The sequence below is a fragment of the Polyergus mexicanus genome, unplaced genomic scaffold, assembly GCF_030449975.1.
Source record: "Polyergus mexicanus isolate NDT 795.1 unplaced genomic scaffold, iyPolMexi1.0 SCAF_13, whole genome shotgun sequence".
NCBI classification, from domain to species: Eukaryota; Metazoa; Arthropoda; class Insecta; order Hymenoptera; family Formicidae; genus Polyergus; species Polyergus mexicanus.
Window position 1 is genome coordinate 1,447,343 of NW_027223333.1, and position 22,474 is coordinate 1,469,816.

Genomic DNA, 22,474 nt, shown 5'->3' on the forward strand with positions numbered 1-22,474 from the left:
AAGCAGTGGTATCAACGCAGAGTACTAGTCAATTATGATAGCATATGTATCCGATTAAAGTAAGAAATTCTTTTCTTCGTTATAATATTCGTAGAAATAAAACAATCTTTGTAATAATTCGTATAATATTATTAATTTACGATATGCTCTTTTTTGGAGCATACTCGGTACTTAACTCTATTTTTACAACATTTTTATGTTGAATAAATTTCAAAATTAAACGGCCACATTTGACGGTAAATAAAAGCTTTTGTTAGAAACGTTACAAATAAATAATAATATATATATATATATATATAGTATATATATATATATATATATATATATATAATTATAGAATTAGGAAATATATATATACATGTATGTTTTTAATTCCGTAAATATAATTTTGCAAATTTAATATATATTAATTATGTGATCATTACAAGGAAATAATACGAAGTTTTGATCTGTGTTAGATTTTGTCTTCAGCCATTATTTAATAAAAAGAGATACATAGCAGTTATATGAACTGTTTATTTCGGAAATGATTAAATATCTAATCTCATAAAATGGCTATTTTATTTTACTTAAATATATATATGTTGAAAGATATAACTAAAGTTTTTTTTTTTTTCTCTCTCTCCAGAATAAACAGTTCGTATACTGTAATCTAGTTTGTTATTTAAGTACATATTTGTGATATACCGTGTCTCTCTGTCTCTCTCTCTCTCTCTCTTTGTTTGTTAATAATTTACAACTCGAATGTGTATCTTAAAACTCGATATTTCACACATGTGTTGTAGGATAGCATCTTTATTTATATAAATATGGTGTGCCAAATGTGGAACGAAGCAGTGGTATCAACGCAGAGTACTGGACGAAATGTATTTTTGCAATTTAAATGGCGTGATAAAAGTTTAGGCGAAGCAATGACCAAGCCACTAGTCAACAGAACGTGCATTAAAAATGTTCAACAATTTTATATAATGAGTTTCCCGATTCTTTTTCTTTTTTTAAAATAGATTTTGCTTTAAATAATATATATATATTTAAAGTTTGATAATAAATTCTGCTCTCGATTATTTGTCTATAAAAAAATTATGTAAAAAAAATGTACATAATAGATGTTTTGATTTAGGATTATAATATGAACGTTATACATATGTATATGTATTATTTATTACAAAACATTCTTTTCCACTAGCTGTCACAAGACTGCTAATGTAATCTTACTTTTAATATATTTTATAGCTCGTGAGAGGTTTTTCCCTGGAATTACAAATGCAAAATGTCTATATACAACTCTATACACAACTAAAATGTAAATGTTTAATTCTTGAAACAAAAAAAAGTAAAATAAAATAATTCGACGATGCTCTTGCACAGCTTTAAATGTTACATTATCGCGAGAGAAAGTTATTTAAGGCCAACTCCCTATTGGATAATCGAATATGTTTTTTATATTTATAACATACGAGTTTTTGTACAGCTTATGAAAATGTAAAGAAACAAAGTGTCGCGATAAGGAACCTTTTACTTGTATTGTACTGTATTGTATAACTATATAGTACCGTCATTTTTGTCAAAATATCAAGCAGGAACAATATATCCAATTCTGAATGTGTCACGTAGTTGTTTATATATAGATATGGATTATTGTGTGTTGTATTTATTAGGCTCTCTTACATCTATATATGCCACATGATTTGCAAACATCAATAATTTATCAATCTGCGTTGAGATATAACACGTTTTTATAAATTTTCCGCGCAACGATAATATTTACATGTAACGTAAAAAATGCTCACTGGCGCAATAAGTGAATAATCTGAAGAGAAATAATTCTTATTTTATTAAACTTTTTAAATTAATATTTATAATGATGGCATGAATATATGATTACTTGAGATTAATTAATTATGTAAGTCAGTTTCAACATTATAGGAAAAATAAATTTAATTAAAATAATTATATACAATTATTCATTATATGAATTAAAGGTTTATCTAATAAAATGTTAATAATAATAATAATAAATGCTAATAAAAAAGGCTTATCTAATAAATATAATTTAATTAAAGTAATCAATTATATACAATTATTCAATATATAAATTAAAGATTTATTTAATAAAATTGAGAATATTAAATCTCTTCAAATCACTCATTTGTCACTCTGTGCGGCGGCTGTGAGCGCACCCTTAACAAAATCTCGCTGCTGGACGCGGAGGGGAACGGGACGGCGGACGCGGGACGGTACGGTGTACGGTACGGCAGCTAGTAGGGAAACGAAAGCGAGAACCGGGGATGATCTCGCCGCGAGCCGTGACTGGTCGGCCGATGCGCCGCCGAATAAACATCGTAGCTCACCGATAATAGCCGAAGCGCCGTAAGGTGCCGCTCGGCTTGCGGGAGCGAGACAGAGGAGAGGAGGCCGCGCGGAGCGGAACGCCATGGTGTGTGACTGGGCTACGTCACTGTTATCGTTCTCGCCTAAGATTGCCGTTAAATTTCGCGTCGCGAGTGCAGCGGAAAAACATTGACGGAGAACACGGCCGCGCGTTCCTCCTTCGCGCGGATTTGCGATTCGATCGCGATCCGAGGTGAGCGAGATAGAGAGATAGAGAGAGAGAGAGAGAGAGAGACATATATACATATATATTTGTATAAAGCGAGAGAGACGCGTCGCCCCCCCTTTTTTTTTTTTAAATCCCGTGTATCTCGGCGCGCGCGTGTTCGCCGCGGAACCACCGTCGCCGCACCGCAACCGCACCGTTCCGCGCCGCGCGGTGCAGTGTGTACACGTACGAGGCCGCGTGCGCGCGCGCTCGCGTGTGTGTCGCGAGTGCCCCTCTGTGTGTTGCTCCTTGTGTGTACGCCGAGAGGAGAGTGCGTTACGGTTCCTACGAGGTGAGCTTTTTAGTACGAGTACTGTCGGGCGAGAGTGAGGCCGACGCGCGCGTACCGGCATCTTGCCTTCTCGCTCTAGTGTCATCGTTCTCGTGTTGTCGTCGTAGTCGTAGTCCGTAGTCGTTGCCGTTACGGCCGTCCTGTCTCGTCGTCGTCGTCGTCGTCGTAATCGTTCTCGTCTCTTATCGTTAGTGTGATCGCAGCTGACGACCGAGTGCATCGTGAACGCGGTGCGAGAGCCGCGGTCTACCCGGGTGGCTCGCGGTGTCTCTCGTCGCGAAAGAGTGCGCCATGCGAGAGAGGGATAAATCGGCGACTGGCGGGCGGCGGCCATCTTCCAGATGAGGTTTTTCTCCTTCTTTCTTCCGATAAACGGAGTACGCTATGTCGTGAGAGAGAAGGCCAAAGGGAACGAGAGATCGTATGAGACCGATTGATAGACGGAGAGGTGTAGTGAAAAAGAGAGAGAGAGAGAGAGAAGGAAGAGAGTTACATACGCGTCCATCATGCAACGAGAGATGCGGTGAACGGCGCGTGCTGTTCGGCGGAGTCACGAAATTTCACGAGCGCGTGTCACCGCTTCAACTTGTTTTCGCTCGCGAGGGCGAGCGGAAAAAACAATCGCTCGAGAGTGCGCGACGAGACGAGAGAAACGTATTAGGAAGTTCGCGCCTGCGAGCGAGAGAGAGAGAGAGAGAGAGAGGGAGTGAGATCGGCAGAGTGACTGGGTGAAGCGAACCAGAGCGGAAGACGGAGAAAGAGACATACCGCGTGCGGGGGAAGAAAACGGAAGCGGTGCGGAGGTGAAACGAACACGGACAGACGATCCCCTATTACCGCGCGTTCGTTTGTTCGTAATCGGGTCGTTTTCGCGAGCGTGACAAGAAGGAGCGAGGAGGAAGGAAAGGAATAAAAAAGGAGGAAAAAAAAGAAAAGAAGCGAGTCGCGTCGAGACATCGTCTGTTCCTACGATCTCGAGGAGTGCGTTGTCAGCGAATGAATCGATTACTCGTCGTGTGTAACCTCCAAGTCTCTGGCTGGACGTCGCGAGGAGACTGGGAGGCGGCCGGGAGGGTGGGAGGGAGGGGCTAGGAGGAGGAGGAGGAGGAGGAGAGCCTCGGCGATCCGAGCCATCGCCTTGTCGTCGTCGTCGTCGTCGTCGTTTTCGTCTTCGCGTTTGTTGGCTCTCTCGCGCGTCTACCGAACCGAGTTTTTCGAGCGCGTCGCTACAAAAGTCGCGTGGATACACACGAGCCAATCGCGGCCGATAATTCTCTCCGTCAGATCGGCGGCGACGGGGATCCCGAATCGCAGGACGGTTTATATACGTACGTATCGCCGATTCGAGGATCGGATCGATCTCGGCGGATTAAACGGCCGGTTATGCCAACTATGCGCACTCGCTTGTCTCACGATCAATTTGCTCTCTTTGACTAAAGCGGCGGCACCTACGCGGTCGGTATTGTTGCGCTGTAATTTTGTCGACACCGATATCAGGGCCGATAAAAGGGCCGGAGAGACGCGACGAACTGTAAGAAAATTGGAGATATGACATTGTCAAATTTGCAATAAGATACCGCGGATTATATTCCTTCCCACGATCATCGGTTGTGTTGATAATTTCGAATATTTGACACATATATCTTCGATTATAGTATATTGAGATACGGATAGAGAAAGAAAATAGATTTCGATTATTACAGAGAGCGAGAAACGCCATTTTGCAGTCTTATTAAATTCTCATCTATTTATAAAACATCTCTATTTTATGTTTCCTTATTACTCCTTAATATACGATTTATAAATTAACTCGAATCGATTAAATAATCGCGTATCGCTGCTCTCGTCGTGCAATTCGGGCTTAAATTCGTACGGACCTTCAACTCCGATCGGCGCCCCTTTCATTTATATCGGAGTATAACCTCATCTCGAGGCGACTCTCCTTAGGATTCGCTCGGATAATCGCAAACTAATCGCTAACAACAGAGTGTCGCGTTTTCTTCCGTACTTCTTCTTCCATTCTAACGAAACGGATTCGCGAAGCTCGCGTTTTGGAGGAAAAGAGAAAGAAAACGTCGGTAAACAAGTATCAATAGTATAACGTATATTATTCAAAGCGCGGTTATCGGTGCGCAAATTTTTTCTATTTAAATTTAATTGACAAGTACGCATTGAAAATGCGTCTTTTTTTTGTTTTTTTTCCATCTATCTTTATATATTATATTTTTCAAGATTCGTATTTTGCGCTCGCATTCGGCAGACGGATTTCTGATTCATCATGCCGCCATTATGCGCGTTGCTGTACCCTGATACACTTACACATCGTGGGGGCATTAGTTTTCCCATCTCGCGGCTTTCCTTCCGATATATATTACGCCGGATCGGAGCAAAAGGAGAAATTATTGCCGAGAGAAATTGACGCGCGTGTATTCGTGAATCTTACTCGCGGATGAAGATTCTCGAAGAGGCGAAGCTGTCGCGTGTGCATCGATGCGTGTTGATCGTTTTCTCTCCCAGGTTTCATTGTGCCTCGTAATCGCGTATTCGTATATTCTCATACGTTGCTCGTTACTCGAATCGCGTCCATTGTAATGGATTCGAGTAAACAATGCTTACGTGACGGGATTAAATTTAAGATGGATTGATTTGTTTCGGCAGTCAATTCGCTTTTGACTTTTATGAGGTATTTATATAATAGAAATATTATATTATAAATGACATTTATATTTTTTCTCTCTTTAAACTAGACGAATCGAAAATGAATCCTAAGGAGGGACGTTAATCGATAATCGTTGGATGAAGGTTGCTCGAATTACACGAGCGATCGTACAAATTAATGAAACGGACATACGATTTAAAGAAGTAGGTTAAAACGCTCTCGGCGGTTCTGTAGACGCGCGTGATCGTGTCATTACAGAGAAGATCCACGAGGCGCTCGCCGAGGAGGTGGATGAGGAGGAGGAGGAGGAGAAGGAGGAGGAGTAGTAGTCTCGAAGCCCCGGAAGTCGGGGAGTGCGAAAAATTCACGGATGCTCCCGCGGTGCTGCGGCCCACCCGGTACATCGCGATCGAGAGAGAGCGTGTAGTGTGAGATCAATAATGAGACAGGTGCTCTCATTGGTGTAAAGCGATGCGGCGGAGCTGAGAGTTTTGTCGGGCGGCACTCTAGGGCTCATGAAAAGTGTATCCGGTGTGCGTAACGTCGCCGTCAAGGACCACCGCGTCGCGCGAGACATTCGAGCGAGTTGGATCAGTGTGATTATAATGTAGTGCCAACTTTGCAGATGGATAAACAGGGATGACTGATAATTGCTGGAACTCTGGTGGTGGTAAGTTATCACACGGATCGTATACGTTATAAGGAAAGCTGAAACGAAACTTCCAAGTGTCCGCATTTTTTTTTTTTTTTTTTTTCTCCCGAACGAACCGTCTGAATTTTTAGACAAACTTTTCTGAACTTTTCTGAAATATCTTTCGCCACACCCAGATCTGAAAATTTAGTCAAAAATGTGTCCGAGTTGCTGAAAAAATTTTTTCCAATGTACATCGATTAATCTTCCTCTGCCGTCAAAATTAATGGAAGAAGAAGAAGAAGAAAAAAATAACGTCGAGGGCTATTGATAGTCAACCCGAGCGATCGAAAGTGAGAGACGTCGCTCTCGAATCGATATTCGCGGATCTTAAGACACTCGGTATATGAAAGAGTTTACGGATATTATTTTGCTCTTACAATATATATATATACGATTAAAGTAACGTAAGAATAAATCAGGTGACACACGTCGGTCGACCGGCCATTTACGTCGACATTTATCTATTACGCTTATGAGATGTTAATGTTAAAACTTTGCAGCAAAAACTTACTTTTTACGAAGTGGAACGTTTATACGTATTCTGCTACTAACTTTTTATTCACGTTGCGCGTGAAAATTGCGCGTAAACAGCCTTGAGAATATTTCTCGTTCGTATAAATACAAGGAAAGGAAACAGTTTTGAAATATTTTATTATTATGAAGGTTAAACGCGACACGCATACACAAGTGCGTTGCTTACAAATAATTTTACATGGATCGTGAAGAAGATTATCTCCAAAGGTATCTCGTTCTCTTATTTTAATCAGCTTTGTATATGTATTGTATGTTTTGTTCGCCCTAAAACATAATTCTCGTAGGTCTCGTACACGGATTATACCGATCCTTCATTCACTGAGATATAATATCGAAGGTCTCAGTTGTGGCTCTCCTGTATTGGCTGTTACTGTACATATGCAGTATAATAAATATACACCCACAGGAAGGATTTCCGGATCTAATGCTATTACTCTTCAATCTATCATAAAATAGGATCGATATAGCGACAATTATATTTATTATTGAAAAAGGAATATTTTAATCTTAAATGGAAAATTCTTAAATCTAGAATAAAATGCCTAGTAACGTCACCGCGTATCGGTTTCGCGCCGACTATTGTGGCGCTAACATCAAGTTATTCTAAATGCAAGAATATATAAGCTTAGATTTGTATATGTTACTCTTGTCTCAAGATAGTAAGACAATCTTATTTAATTCGAGAGAGAAGAAAAGGAATTGTTGATTTAATTTTAAAATTGTTTTATTTTTATACCGCATAAGATTGCGATACGATTAAATATGTGAAGAATATTTTTTGTCTCGTTATCAGAAATCCTTTCTGAGAGTGTAAGTTTCATATAAGATTACAATATCCATAACACACAAACTCGATGAGTTTGTTGTCATTTTATCCTGGAGCGCCAAGTTCGGCAGGAGGAGTTTCCTGCGGAATAAGAGCTCTATTAAATCTATAAATTTCACGTAGAAACTCTCTGAATTCTCTTTCCGATAATATCGCATTAAACGATTGATACGATTGATTAATGCTTTCGGTTTTATCGCGACGGAAAATAAATTATCGATGCCGAAGAAGAAGATGCTCGATATTACAGAAACGAAATACCTGGAGATTTTTATACAGGAGCTTGTAGGAAAACGGAAATTATTGCGCGACAAGTTTTATTTTTGCATTTCGCACATTGCGTAAAAATTGCATGCTCGCGTCGATCGCGACATTTTTTTTCGCGTTTTTATTGCAGAAATACACGCGTTTGTAAATTTAACAGATCCTAATTAGTCATCTCCGTATAAATATTGCTATAGTCGAGATAAAGACGCTCCCTTCCTGGCAACGCGGGGATGGGATTCAATATGTACTTAAAAATCCGAATCAAATTCAATAATCAAGTTTTTCTAAGATTTTCTGGGATTCGATTAATACTCGTAAAAAATATATTGTACTTGCGAAGTAATCGAAGATCTAGAACGGTTATATTCGAATTTTAGAATGAATACATTCGAAATGTAACTTTTATCGTAAAGAATCGAATCTTTTATAACCAGTACTCGCGAACTCTATGATTAAACCTATTTATAGCATTTGCTACGCATTTATATCTCTCATTCCACCTATACTTACAACCAAACACACACACACAAATACTAATAAAAGATTCGAACACACTTTATCCAAGTTCGAGTCTACTCGAGGCGCTCTTGTTTTTCGAGGTCTTTATAAAGGGTTCGAACCTATTTCCTCTTTAGGTACAAGTCTTCTTAAAAGTACTGGTTTTTTTTTTCTTTTTTTTCTGAAGTAATCGTAGAGAGTTTTCGAAAGCATGTAAACAAAATTCGAATTTACTTGTATCATAAGATACTTAATCCCATCGCTACTTATAAGTCCAATATGCTGCACGAAATGTGGATGTTTTTCTCGATAGCAGCGTCTCGCTGACGGAGATTCAAGTATTCGATGACACACTTTTTCAGAAGCTGCCCAGATGCAGCCATGGACGCGCGCGCGTGCGATGTAATTCTCCGATGTTGTTCGTGTATAGATCCCGCCCGCGAAATATCCTGGGCAACGCGCGTCTCACATTGTTGCTAGCGTGCCTCGCTTTCTCCGCGCCTTTTGTAGAACGAATGAAATTCCAGCTGTGCCCGTCGTGACGCCTCTCCGACGTAACACGGGCGTCATGTAAGAATCGAAGAAAAGAAAAAAGAAAAAACATCGCCGGTACATCGCAATTGTCAAATTGACAGCGATAATAATGTCGCGATAAATTTTCTCGCGATGAGATCCGAGTAATCTCCCTGTCCGAAGTATCGCGTCGTGCGCGTTACGCGTCATGTCGTAAAAGTGCATTGTTTTGAGAGTTGCACAATTAAACTCGCGCCTCGACGAACCGCATCTATCTTCTTACGGCGAGTCCATAGTGCCTCTATCCCAGGCACATTACGAATAAAATAGCCTTGCCCTCGTTTTACATGAAAATTGTAGCCAACGACGAGTTCAATGACTGCGCTACTACTATTCGCGCGCGCGCGCGCGCGCGTTCACCCGCTCGGATTTATTAAGCTCGTCGCGTCGTTTTTGCGCGATCCCCGAGTCTTGACTTTAATTCGTCATCTGCCACGAGGACGACGAATTTTCTCGTCTCACTTTCTCAATTTATCCGAGCGCGAATACTATCGCGAATCCCATTCGCAGAAACGGAAGGATCGATAAACATCGGTATATAAAAGAACGTTGGTAACGCGCAACGGCCGGTCACGCGTCGTGAACGTGTATAATGTCTTTAACGGATCGCTGTGATTCTCGAAAGTAACGGCGGAGCGGAGCGACTCATTCGATCGTGTTCGCTTTTCTAACAGAACGAACGGAAGAATCTGGTAAAAACGAGACTGATGAAAATTTGTGGACGCACCGTGTATTTTTTTTCTTTTTTTTTCCACGTCGCATCCAATGATATATGCACAACTGGCTACTTTCTAAAGAATTTTATTATTTATTGCTAAAAGTTCTAGCGATGAATAATAAATTTTTGACTGCGCCAAGCTTGAACAGATTGTCAAATCGACTTTTTTTTTTTTTTTTTTTTTTCTGGGAATCTATGTGCTCTCGAAAAAAAAAGTTATATAAAGGATTTATTAAGGAGAAATTTCTTTTCAGATAATTTTATTTGTAACGCGAAAAAAGGAAAATAATATCCGCCGGACGAATTCGTGTACTTTATTTCGAGCACGAATTATATATATCGCTCATGCGCGTCTATTTGACTATTTTTACGAGACGGACTCCAGATGGGACAATGGAGCCACAGTTTATTCGCGGAGAGGACCGGCGCAAAGTTAAATTCAATCCGTTTGATCGAAATAGATAATGCCCAGTATAACGTGGCCCCGCAACGCTAATTATAGCACTCGGATTGTGCCGTTTACGAGCCGTGGGATGTCCAGTTTATTGCGCGCGCGGTAATCATCGGTAAGCTTTATACCCAGTGTCGCGGTAGTCGGGGATGCCAGCGATATCGCGCGTCGAAACACGGATAATTATGGTTCGAAAGGTGACGGAAGATAATTCCCTGTCCGCGGATTTCCCGTAACATTTAGGAAGACTCGAAACGCGATACCGAACATTGAACGGATTAATATCGCTCTCTTCGCATTTTATCATCCCTCCCCCCCCCCCCTCCTCCCATTCGGATACGCAACAGAGATAATCTCCTTTCGTAATATAATCCGCAGAGAGCAAACATCACCGCGATTAAGGCATTTCTGTCCCAGAGATTCTCGCCAAATATAAATTTTTTTTTTTTCCCCCCCTCCGATCTCGTATGCGCCCGCGGAGATGATAATGGCGAATAATCGATTGATAACGCAACGAGCGCGATATCCTTCTGCGATTGCAGAGCGATATATAATAGTGCCACCCGATATTTAATATCGGCCGTCAAGCATACTGGGGGAAAGCTTATTTCGCGATATTCCGTCTCTGCTTCCGGTTTTTTTCTTTTTCTTTTTCTTTTTTTTTTCGCGCTACCAACTCTGGCTTAATCTCTTTCTCGATTTCCTCTCTCGCCCTTTCTCTCGTATCTTCGCATTTCTCTTTACCCTAATATCGCATTGATTGACAAATCAATCAGGATCTCGGACACATCATCCGTATGCGATATATTACACTCGTAGATGTTGGATATCGTTCTTCGATTCTTATCGATAGATTCCTCCGTGTTATTCCACCGACGCCACGGGCAAAAGGTCGGAGTGTAATTCGCTGTGACTTGTTGTTCCAGGCGCTGGCGTCAAGATGGAGCACTTTCAGGCCACCCTGGACCCAAGGAAGCAGGAGTTATTGGAGGCCCGCTTTCTCGGAGCGAGGGTGAGCTGTCTATAGCGCGCACGCGTTTCTTCTCTTTCTTCTATTCTTTTATCCCTCCCCCGGACAAAAAAATTTATTTTTTTTTCTCTTTCCGTCATCGTCGTCGTCGACGTGGTTTCAAAGGCGAAAAAATTCGATATTACAAAATAACAATGTTCGCGGGAAGTCATGTAAGCTGAGGATCGAATGGTCGAATAATTTGCTTAATAAATATATATATGTGTGTGTGTGTGTATATATATATATATACATCCATACACTGATAAATAATCATTAATACAGTATTCGCACAAAAGATTTTTGTGCGAAACGAGCATTTCGAGAAGAATGCGATATGCAAAATAAGCGCGAAAAAAATTGCAAGATATATGTAAATGCGAGCGATTATGTAACATGGACTGCTTGATCACTCGTGCCTTTTATCTGATCAATTTTCTAGACCAATCCCGGATATTTGAAGAGCTCGAAAAAGAATCGGTTGGCCTTTGTGAATTCGGTGACACGTCACGTGGGAAAGGCTATTGTTCCGACGCAAATCGCTATTACTGATTATATCGTTGTAACGTGCGTTCGATCATTATAAATTCTTAATATTGTTTCGCCTTTCTTTTTTTTACGCGTCGCGAATTTTCTACCATCAACGGTTTGCCCTTAAATTGCACGTTTTCTTTTTTTCAGTTTTGATAATTTTCTTTTTCACAATGATTGTCACCGAAGATCATTTGGCGTAGTTTCCTACATTTTCGTGTAGGAAACTATATAATACGTATGAAAACGTAAGAAATATATTATACATGTTCTAAGGTTCGATTCGATCTCTGATCCAGAGCAATGCAATTGGTCTTACAGTTATGGAAAAGCGTGCGTGACGGGCTTAATTCGTTGACGCGTCCTGCGTGCAAAAAAGGGTCCTAGAGTGCGAAAGAGAATTATATTGTACTGTGATCCCTTAATCTATTTTCGGCACGTATGATTTTTTTGCGACAACTACAATATGCAAAAAGTCTTTGGCCTTTGTAATATTTTTCAAAATTTCCATCCTCCCAAAATTTGTGACACGGCCTACCTCCACGGCTTATATTTTCGAAATTTATTTATTTAACTTTTCCAAATCGCGTAATCTATGGGTGCGTTCAGAGGACACAATCGTTGAACATTGTCTTGTTAAAGACATTGATTTGTTGGTTTTACGAGTAAGAACCAATCAAACGTATAATGTATGGTTGAACTCACGACCTATTATACTATATATAATAACATGGAGGAAATCCGCTATAATACATCGAGTATAATATCTACCCAACCTTGATTATCACCGAATGCCCTGTTTTGCGTTGCGGATATTTTCTGTCGCGTCATTTTTTCATCGGCATTTTTTTTTTTTTTTTCCCCCATCGAAAGCATCTTGCGATTTGAAACAGATAATGTTACACGATGACGGTTCGTTTAGTAGGATTATCATTCATTCTATTGACATACTCTCTATTGTCTTATCGACTTGGAACTTGGCTGAAACGAGTAATTAGCTGACGCACGTGATAGTAGTTGCCGTACATCGGAGCTTTAGATTTTGTCCGCAAATTTTCTACTTTATCGTTTCTACTTTATCGCGCGCTCACGGGGCCGGCAACGTATCGACTCTTATCTCGATGCTTATGATGAAAACGCGGCGTTTAAATTGTCACGCACGTTGTTGCAACGTGATTGCTCTTGTCTTTTTCCTCTTTCTTTTCTCTCTTTAAAGAGGAATACAATAGACATCGTAAGACGTTCGTTGATGAACTCTGTTGATGAAGAAAAATATGCGGCGAAAGAATATTCATTCGCTTTAAAGCGGACTGGTGTTATTACACATACATATATTACCTTTCATTCACTCTTAAAAAAGACATGTCAAGTTGATACTCGCAAGTATTGTTGCTGCTTCTCTGCACTCTGATTGGTTATCTCTATTATCGCTACGCGGTGCATTACTTAATGTCAATAAAAGCTTGTCATGGTTGAGCAACGGGCACTTGACAGTTCAAATATTAAATGTGTGCAATTTTAATTTAATTGATTTTGAAAAAATGGAAAATTAAAGTCAATATGTAATTATATACACGCGCATACAAAATAAATAGCCCGAGCTTTATAATGTTCTAATAATAATTAAAAATAACGTTTCTCGATCAATTCCGGAAAAAAAAAAATGTGTCGATACAATATAATAAAATTTGCAACTCTCGTAAATTCGAAAGCAATGTAAATATGAATTGATAAGATCGATACGAGTCAGAACGCACACGCCGATATTGATAAACAATTCTTTTATCCAAACAATATTTTTTGTATTTTCGAAACATTTCGATCATTCATTTTGATCGTCAGCCGTGTATACAATTGCTCTTTTAATTATCTAATTACACAATTTTACAAAGTAATTACGCGTAATGTCTAAAAATGAATGATCGAAACGTCCGAAAGTCCAATTGTTCGAATGAAAGAATTTTATATCGATATCGATGTTTCGGCTCGTATTGATCTTTCTTACATTGATACGATACATTTACATTAATAACGATATCGCGCATTACTCTACGCAACCGTGTGCGCTGACATTATGTTAAATTTAAATATCGCTAGAGTCGAAATTAATTTATAATAATACAATATTTGCGCGCGAGGTATCGATTAATTCTTTTCTCTCGGAGAGACGACTCATTTGTATACACGTCGATTCTATTTTCGGCAAATTACGACATCACGATGTATATAGAGTGTCCCAAACGTACGAGCTGTAATACAGACGGAGAGAGGGGGATTCGTCTCGTATACAATAATTGTAATCTCGTATTGATTTAACACGGTAGAATTAAAGGTAACCGTGTAGAGTTCTCGCTCGTTCGAAATCACTTCTCCTTCGAAACTGCTTGAAAAAGTATCCTGCAAGGGGGATATATGTACGTGCTCGATGTAGAAACTTGCTCCGCGAATAATGTAATATTTACAACGATCCCCGCCTATATCGATCGCGCTTGCATTTATTCAGACGTTAAGTATTCGCGTCTCACGATGACGTAACGTCGACAAAGATTATCGACGAGTGAATATCATTATCTGTGTACGTTCTAGCGGTATTATTAAATATACACGGTAGCACACCCGTTTTCTTCCGCGCACCTCCATATTTGGAACGTCAGACATAATCGCGATTGGCTCTTATATATATTTCGGATATCTCTAAATTAGATATCACAGGAGCGGGGGATTTCAATAATACTTAATGTCCCCAAAAATGGGGAATCAGATCGATAAATGCGTAAGCAACTACTTTAGCAGAATAATACATATATATTTATAGCGAAGTTTTCGCGCGTAGACGCGTCTATATTATCGGGTCTCTAAATGCGCGTAAAACGTAGAAGAAGAATAATCTCGGACTCGTCGAATAAGGGTAAGAGAGGTAAAAGAGCGGATAGGTCCGCGGCGCGCGCGCGCGCGACACCCCGTATACGTCCGATCAGCGACGTTGCCGGGTCACTCGCACGTAAGATTCGCGCGCCTAGTGGATAAAGCATGCATCCGTCATAACCGCGTCGTCGTGTCATCCGTTCCGACTCGTCCTCCGAGCCGCCGCCGCCGCCGCCGCCGAGAGCTGCTCGTCGTTATTATCGTTACATCGCATCCGAAGCGGCGCGGCCGACGCGAAAAGGTGTGGCCAATCGCCGCGCATCGTACAATCGGCCCGCGTGCTATCGGAAGCACAGCGGCTAGGATCGAGAGCGACCAGCGACGACGACGTCACGTGGCGCTCTCACTTAGAGCACGGCAGTCAAGTGCGCGAGTCCGACGCGCTCTCGCGCGCCGTAAGAGGAGAAGGGGGGAAGGGGGGAAGAAGAGGGCGCGCTTAAGGGTGCTCTCACATGGTTGACGACGTCACGGCCGATATTCTCTTTCCCTTTGTCTCTCGTTTTATCAGTATTACGTCGTATTACTCGATCGTATTTATAGCGTTACTATCGCCTGATTTTATTTGTAATGTCAAATTTTATGCAAGGAACGTGAAAGCCGCTTAAGGGAGCTCTCATATGGTTGACTTTTTTTTTCTTTTTTTTTTTTTATCAACATCATTGTATTATCGACCGTATTTACAATGTTATTATCGCGTTCATTCTTTTTTCGGCCACGCTTTGTATAAGACAAAGATTCTCCCCGCGATTGATTTATCCTCCTTTCTCATCCTGATTTTATTTATGATGCCAAGTTTTATCCAAGGAACGTGAAAGCCGGTTAATAAAACCTGTAAAGTGGCTACACCTATGACATATCTGAATTTCCAGTCGAAGCGTTATTTGTCAGGTATATAAATATCGCCCGCGACCTGTCCAGAATCACCGTCGACTTTTTCGCATCGGAATAACCGAACATTACTTCGACGAATAATACTAACGTATATAACAAGCTAGATTTACACGATGTTAATTGCTAGTATCGTTTCATCGCTATCTTGCGTTTCTCGTCGGCAGTGTTGAAACAGCGGAGGATCCGTTTCGTTCTCGTATGCGCGTCTCTTTGTTCACGGCCGGTGTCGTCCTTTTTCGTCCTCACGGCCGAAGGACATGAAATGTGCGTGCGCGCATAAACGCAGTTTCATCTATCCACACCCACGCGACTGCGCGATGATGCAGCGTGCACCCAGCGTGCGACCGAAACTCGACTCGGAGCTTCTTGCATCGCGGTATAGGAACGTTTCACGGTTTCTTGCGTCGTCGTGACAAAAATCGAGACCTCGTTTCCCCGTTCTCGTGCTCACAATGGGAATGCGCGCGTCTCGGGATTATCTCGAAGCCGTATTAATCTATATCGCGGAGATATTCTCTTTGCTAACTCCGCAGTTGGAAATTAATCGGCTGTTTGTCTTGCCTTTTTATCGACAGATCGATCGAAAGGCCGAAATCTGTTAATGGAAAATTTAATTTTGTCCTCGCCTTTCGTACTTTATATATCGACCGTAACCCGTCTCCTATACGCGAAAAGGGGAAAAGAAATGGCGTATCGGTCGCTCTCGTTGCTCGGCCACCGTCCAACGGCAAAGATTTATACCTGTCCCGTCCGTTCGAAGTGAGAGACCTATGTCGTTGTCCCTCCTCTAGTACCGCTTGTCTACTAACCGTTTATATAACGCAGTCTCCCCTATTTGTAGAGACCCTAGAGGCCGCAAAGGTTTGTGGCTATTTATATAATGTCGAATCAAGCCTTCGTAGCATCTTCGTTATACGATTGTCGTCTCATCGCGGGATTCGTGATCGCGTTCGCGATCAATTCGCGGATCTCGTTGCTCAAGCTGATCGAAACACGGGGCCGAGTCGAAGATATTTTTCGAAGATATTTGCACAGTGTCTTAAAACGCGAAAGTTTGTTTCGAATTTGTTAATATATTTTAGAAATTATTGTTGTAACTTCGTATATCATTTTGATTCGTTCGTAATCTCCAAATGAATCGCATTTGACATATTCGTTCTATCCGATTATTTTCACTCGTCGTCGAGTATCTCGTCCATTTCTTTGTCCAACTACTTGCTCGAATCTTCGTTCGAATACGTCGCGTCTCTTTCCGGGACACCCGATGTATACGCGCGAGCATGAAAGGAATCCGTAGGTACCCGACATTTTGCAGTACTGTTCGTACCGGCGTGACGACGTATATAGGTAGTTTCCAAGCGCGAGCATCATCCCTTCGTTTCCCTTCTACTTGGCCCAATATTCTCATCCTTATCTAACTCGTCCCACCCGTTCCCTACCCCTCCCCTCTCTTCCCTTCTATTGCCCCTCTGCCTTCCTCGCCACATCCGCACACATCCGTAGCGTCTCTTGCAACCCCACCCCTATTAGTTATTTTCTCGACGAGTCTCTCGCTCTTCTCTCTTCTATTCCTCCGCCCCCTCCCCCCCCCCTCTCTCTCTCTCTCGGAGTCACCTCTGTTGGTCTCTACATCCTTCGAGGATCGATCGAGAGGAGCCCAGCACTCTCTATATATATATGTGTGTGTGTGTGTGTGTATATATATATATATCCATTTCCAACCCCTTCCTCCTCTCCCCTGCCTCCTTTCGACTCCCTGTCGATTCCATTTGCCCAAAGTCCGCATAGAAATCCGACGTTCTCCATGTAAGTTACAGCGTTAGATATCGCTGTGGAAGCATTCGTCCGCCGTATCCCGTATCCAAACGGATTTCGTAATTAACCCCTTAGATTCTGAATCGAATCCATCCATTTGATTCGCGCCGAGACAGATTGCAAAAGTATACGCAACGCAATCTCGGAGTTATACGCGACGAATAGAATCAGAAACTGGCGGGCAGTCCGACCTCGAGCAGAGATAAAAAAATTGAAAGACCCGACCAAGATCGTCGAAATATTCTAGATACTTCGGATATCCAGCGATAGCGCTTTCGCACTATTATTTTTTTCGCCATTACATTTGGACGCTCCTAATGGCCGCGGGAAGTACCGACGTACTATCGACTTTCTTAATAAGCGTCATTGTAATACAACGAAGAGTCTAAATGCCGCCGAGCTTCGCTATTCGCGGTCCATTCCGATCAATCGGCTACGATACTTTCACTTCGCTATTGTGCAACGGTCAAAATTGACGTTTCCCTCGGTCGCCGGCCAGATCTCTATGGAGTTCTTAATCCTTCGACCGGTTCGGTAAGATTCATCAGAAATGTATATAAGATATTATATCGTTAGATCAGAGCTGTTAAGTTTATTTTATCGATTAACGCGTTACGTTCTTCGTGTTCTTATGATAATAAAATTGCGAGATCTCTGCGCAACCGGAAAAAGTTACAGAATGTGTCGAGGCTGTCAGATTGGCCAATGATGGAGCGAGCTTTCGTCGTATCGCGTTGCCTCTCCTTTGACACATGGCGGTTACATAGCGATATCAACGATCGCGTAATAGCCAGACGGTTTAAGTTCGCTCGTATCGTACATAATACATACGTATACATATGCGTATTTATTCGCGCGAGCGAATGTTAAATTCACCTTACGCACGTGCGAGGCTAGTTGACGATTTTTATCGTTTCGATTATTCGCTTATTAAGCCACTTAATCGACGGTAATTTTGCGGACACGCCTCCTCCTCCTCCTCCTTCTCGGTGATGCTTCGTCGTCCGCTAAACGGAATCGTTCGGAGATTCTACGTCATTAGAGATTTCCAATCGGCCGTAACTGCCCGTTCACCCGGTAGAATGCGATATAGTATTTAGTACGCGCGGCGTATACGTAGTATACGTACTTGCTATCGATCTCAGACCTTAATAGGTATAAAGTTAGCGTCTACACTCGCGGCGTGTCGTATCAACGTTGTAGCCCGGTGTCTTCTGGCCAATGTATCCCGTAACAATATGGCAGTTGGAATCGCTCCGAGTACTCCCGCGGATGCTTCGTCTCGGACTTTAGGAATCAATTTTTCTTGCTTAATGTTTGGAACGATAGAAAAATTACTCAGAGATATATTATGATTATTAGGTGTACAACTTTGCTTCCGCCGTTTTTCTATAGATGGCTTTAGCGGTAAGCAGTGGTCGAAATAAATAGATCATAGACGTCATGCGATAAACTTGGGCATCTGTCAACGTAACCCCATAGAAACATTAGTCGATTTGTGTCCGCGTCATAAAGTTATTCTCGATTGAAAATGTCAGTTTACGAGCAAAATTCTCGTCATTTGCGGGAGGTTTTAATTTTCTGCTTCAATATGAAGAAATCTGCGGCCGAGGCTCGTCGAATGCTCTCAAATACTTATGGTGAAGCCGCTATTAGCGAAAGAACGTGTCGCGAGTGGTTTCGACGCTTCGAGAACGGTGATTTTCACGTCGAAGACCGGTATAGCGGTGGAAGAGAGAAGGTTTTCGAAGATGCAGAATCGGAGGCATTACTTAACGAAGACTCGAGTCAAGGTCAAAAAGAATTGGCACGATCATTGGGAGTGGACGATACTTTGAATCATAAATGTATAATCAGTTTTTTACAATAAAGCCTCGAATTTCGGGAAAAAAAGCGGCGGAAGCAAAGTTGTACACCTAATATATATTTAGAAACTTTTTGAAGTTTTCACATAAACCTTATTATACTTTCTCTAACCGCCGTTAATCCGAGGAATCGAATAGACGAGGCGGGAATCAATCGCAATTAATCTCGCGCGAAACGCGGCGTAGATAATCGCTCGCAGGAATTTTATTAATCGAACCAGCAATGGCAAACGATATATCGCGCCGGAAATACGGCAATCCGCTGATTTAAGTGCGTATCGGAGCCGCTAATGGGAGTCGGCGCCATCGCGGCACGCGTATCGATGATTCGATACCGTCGTAAATAAGAGATTCGTATAATATAATGCGCGGTCGCCGAATGCCAGTAGAATTAACATCCTCATTATCCGTTTGCTCGTTAATGACGTTAATTAACCGCCCGTGCGTTATCGCAATCCGTGCGATCGGAAAATGCGGATTTGCAAGATGAAAGCGAACTATCGTAGAAAAGACGAGACGAAAACTATGATATTCGTAAAAATCCAAGGTTATCGCATTTATTTCGTTATCGCGATTATTTAAATTGTAGAAAACTTCGACTTTGACATTTAAATTAAACATAATTTAGTCAACGGGTGGATATAAATAAGAGTTTGTCGAATTAACGATGTTACGAATTTCCCATTGATATTCTTATCCCGTACATTTATATTCGCACATTTGCATCTTCTGTTTCTAAGTCGTGTTACGAGGGAGACGCAATTTCTCCCACGTATCTCATACATTCTTGCTCTTTTCTCATTAACAATAGGTACACGTTATTACTAATAGTTTCCATGTATCTATTTTGCTAAGTTTAAATTTTTCCTTCAACGTGAATCGTCATCTGAACGATTGGGAGCAACGGTGTATCGTGTCAATTTCGGCTTCAGAATTTACGTATCTCCTCAGATCGATCATTCGTGCGATGGTTAAAACGATGGAGAATCATTTAGAGAGAGCCGTGTAAATTCGCCTTGACGCGACTCTCTCTCTCTCTCTCTCTCTCTCTCTCTCAATGCGGGTTTTCGCGGTACACGAAAGAATTCGCCGCAAGGTCGACGGAAGGCGAAGCGGACGGAAGGAACGGAAGCGTGAGGCGGAGGGCGAGACGTACGGCGGAGAGTGAGGTGGATAGAGGCAAAAGGGGACGAGCAGGGGTGTTATTGCGTGGTAGTGTGGTTAAACGTATTGATCCCAATCACTACGATATGTCCAGGCTCCGCTCCGCTGCGAGCGTGGCACTATGGCCGGGTGATGGCCGGAAAGCGAGACTTCGCGACCCGTGTCGTGCGCGCCGACAATATGTTTCGGTTGAGGTTGAAAAAAATTTCCGTTATCCGCCATCGGAGATTCCGACGATTCGTCGCGACGATAACGTTAACTTGAATCAACGGTTATCTTGAAGCTGCGAGATACGCTTGGTTCAGTTTATCGTTGATCTAACTAACGAAAGGCTTTAAGGGCGAGGAAGTATTTATTTTTCCCCAACGCGAAGAGTCACGCGCATAAAGATAGACGAAAGCGAATGAATACGAGAATAAAATTATTCGAAATTTCCCTTTTTTTTTTATGTATCGCTTCATAAAATGAATTGGATCGAAGCTATATTTGGTCTGCGTTCACTCCGTAATACTTCACGTAAACATCTTCGGAAATTTACATATGCCGTTTGTTCGCCCAATGGGGCGCGTATCCATTTTAAGAATCATCTCTGGGTGAGAGGGACCATTTCCTTTTTGTCTTTCCGTAGCAAGAATACCGAGATCTCTCGAGAAATGGAAATCGCGGAGATCGATGACGAGGTATCGTCGAGCGAGAACGTAGTCGACGCTTACGTAATGGCCTTCGAGCGCTTTTAAGGCGTACACGAGAGCACCGTGCCGCGTCGCCCCGTGATTAATCGGAGCACGCGGAGACACGTGATGTCAAAAAATCTGGCAACAGCGTGCGCGCGTACCGCGCTTGTCCCTCCGCGTATTCGTAACGTCGCGTCGCGTTGTGACGCGAGTTAGGCACGAGCGTTACGCGCGCTAATTGAACCCCGCGCATTATCGGGATCGTCAATCGCGACTCTCCGTGTCCGCCTCTGGTCTTGGTCTCTTTTCGTTCAGTTTACGATTACGTTTAATCATCTTGCGGTGACACTAATTTTTTCACACGAAATATCGAAGCCCCTTGAAAAGTTTGAGTTTTATATACAATATATAATTTGTTTAATTGAATTAATAACGAACTCTAGGAAATTTCCATATTTTTCTTCCATTTATCTTTAATTTACTTGTTCTTTATTTCTCCCAAGTTGAGCCGATCTGTGGTTATACTCACGTATAACCCATAATCTAAAACTAATTGCTGGATGGAGAAAAATTGTACTTGTTTGTCTTATTTTGATAGAGAAATAGTTGATTTTGCGAGCGAAATGAACTCGGTGCTCTTTCATGAACGCGCTAGAGAATTCCGTGAGAAGCTTCTGGTTTTGCGATCGATGTGACGCGCTCTCTGCGGCAAACCGTTGGTCGCCGTAGGTTTCTCTCGCTGGACCAATAGGATTTCGAAAGAAATTACCGTGTATTCTGCACGATATTTATCAGTGAAAAAAGTTTTGTCGCGTCACGATATCAATTGCACGTACCAGAAAGATATCAATTTATAAATTTTCTTTCCAACGAGAAACGAACTGCGAGAAAAATACATTGCTTTGTAATTATTTATTAAGCCGCTACGTATTCTTCATTCGTTGTTTCCTATAAAGTGAAATCGAGGCATCTTTATATTATATAATTTCACGATTACAGAGAACTGTATCATCGTTGGAAATCTATATTTCGCATTAATAACGAGAAAAAAAAAACACAGAGCGCGAATTATCTTTTATCAATGGGCATCGCGTCCTCGTAATCTCTTTTGTGTCAAAGCTCATCTTGTATCGTTCGTTATAAGCGTCCCGAAGAAAATGTATGACGAGAGTAAATATTGGATGCGGTGTTACCGAAAGCGATACGCGTCGACGTACAAACTTTCCGGGAGTATCACCGGCCGGAAACGGCTCCTCCCTCCCTCCCTCTACCCCTTCTCCCCCGCCTCTCACCCTCCGTCGTGGATGCGTGTATCTCCCCAAGGCCCCGGCCGCTCCGCGTTACATTGTCGTCGTAGTCGGTAATGCAGAGACTCGTGGCGCAAGTCGATATGAGAAAACCCACCCCTCTCGCTCGCGTACCGCACGAGCGGTGTGTGCATGCAATAGCGTAACACCGGTGAGAGATCAGACGGTCGGTCGACGTGCCG

At 42.0% G+C, this 22,474-nt stretch overlaps 1 protein-coding gene across 5 annotated transcripts in view; it reads left to right on the forward strand.

Annotated features, from left to right (window-relative positions):
• The first annotated feature begins 3,993 nt into the window (after positions 1-3,993).
• The window catches only part of Tlk (Tousled-like kinase), a 42,117-nt gene continuing 23,636 nt past the window's right edge, over positions 3,994-22,474 (forward strand). The window contains exons 1-3 of one of the 5 annotated variants that reach the window (XM_070306046.1): positions 3,994-4,422; positions 5,809-6,220; positions 11,038-11,123. In XM_070306046.1, coding sequence (XP_070162147.1) covers positions 6,190-6,220; positions 11,038-11,123 — 117 coding nt within the window. In that variant the 5' untranslated portion in view covers positions 3,994-4,422; positions 5,809-6,189. Of the gene's footprint in view, positions 4,423-5,638; positions 6,221-11,037; positions 11,124-22,474 lie in introns of those variants that run through there. The other 4 variants (XM_070306044.1, XM_070306045.1, XM_070306047.1 and 1 more) reach the window with 4 other exon arrangements.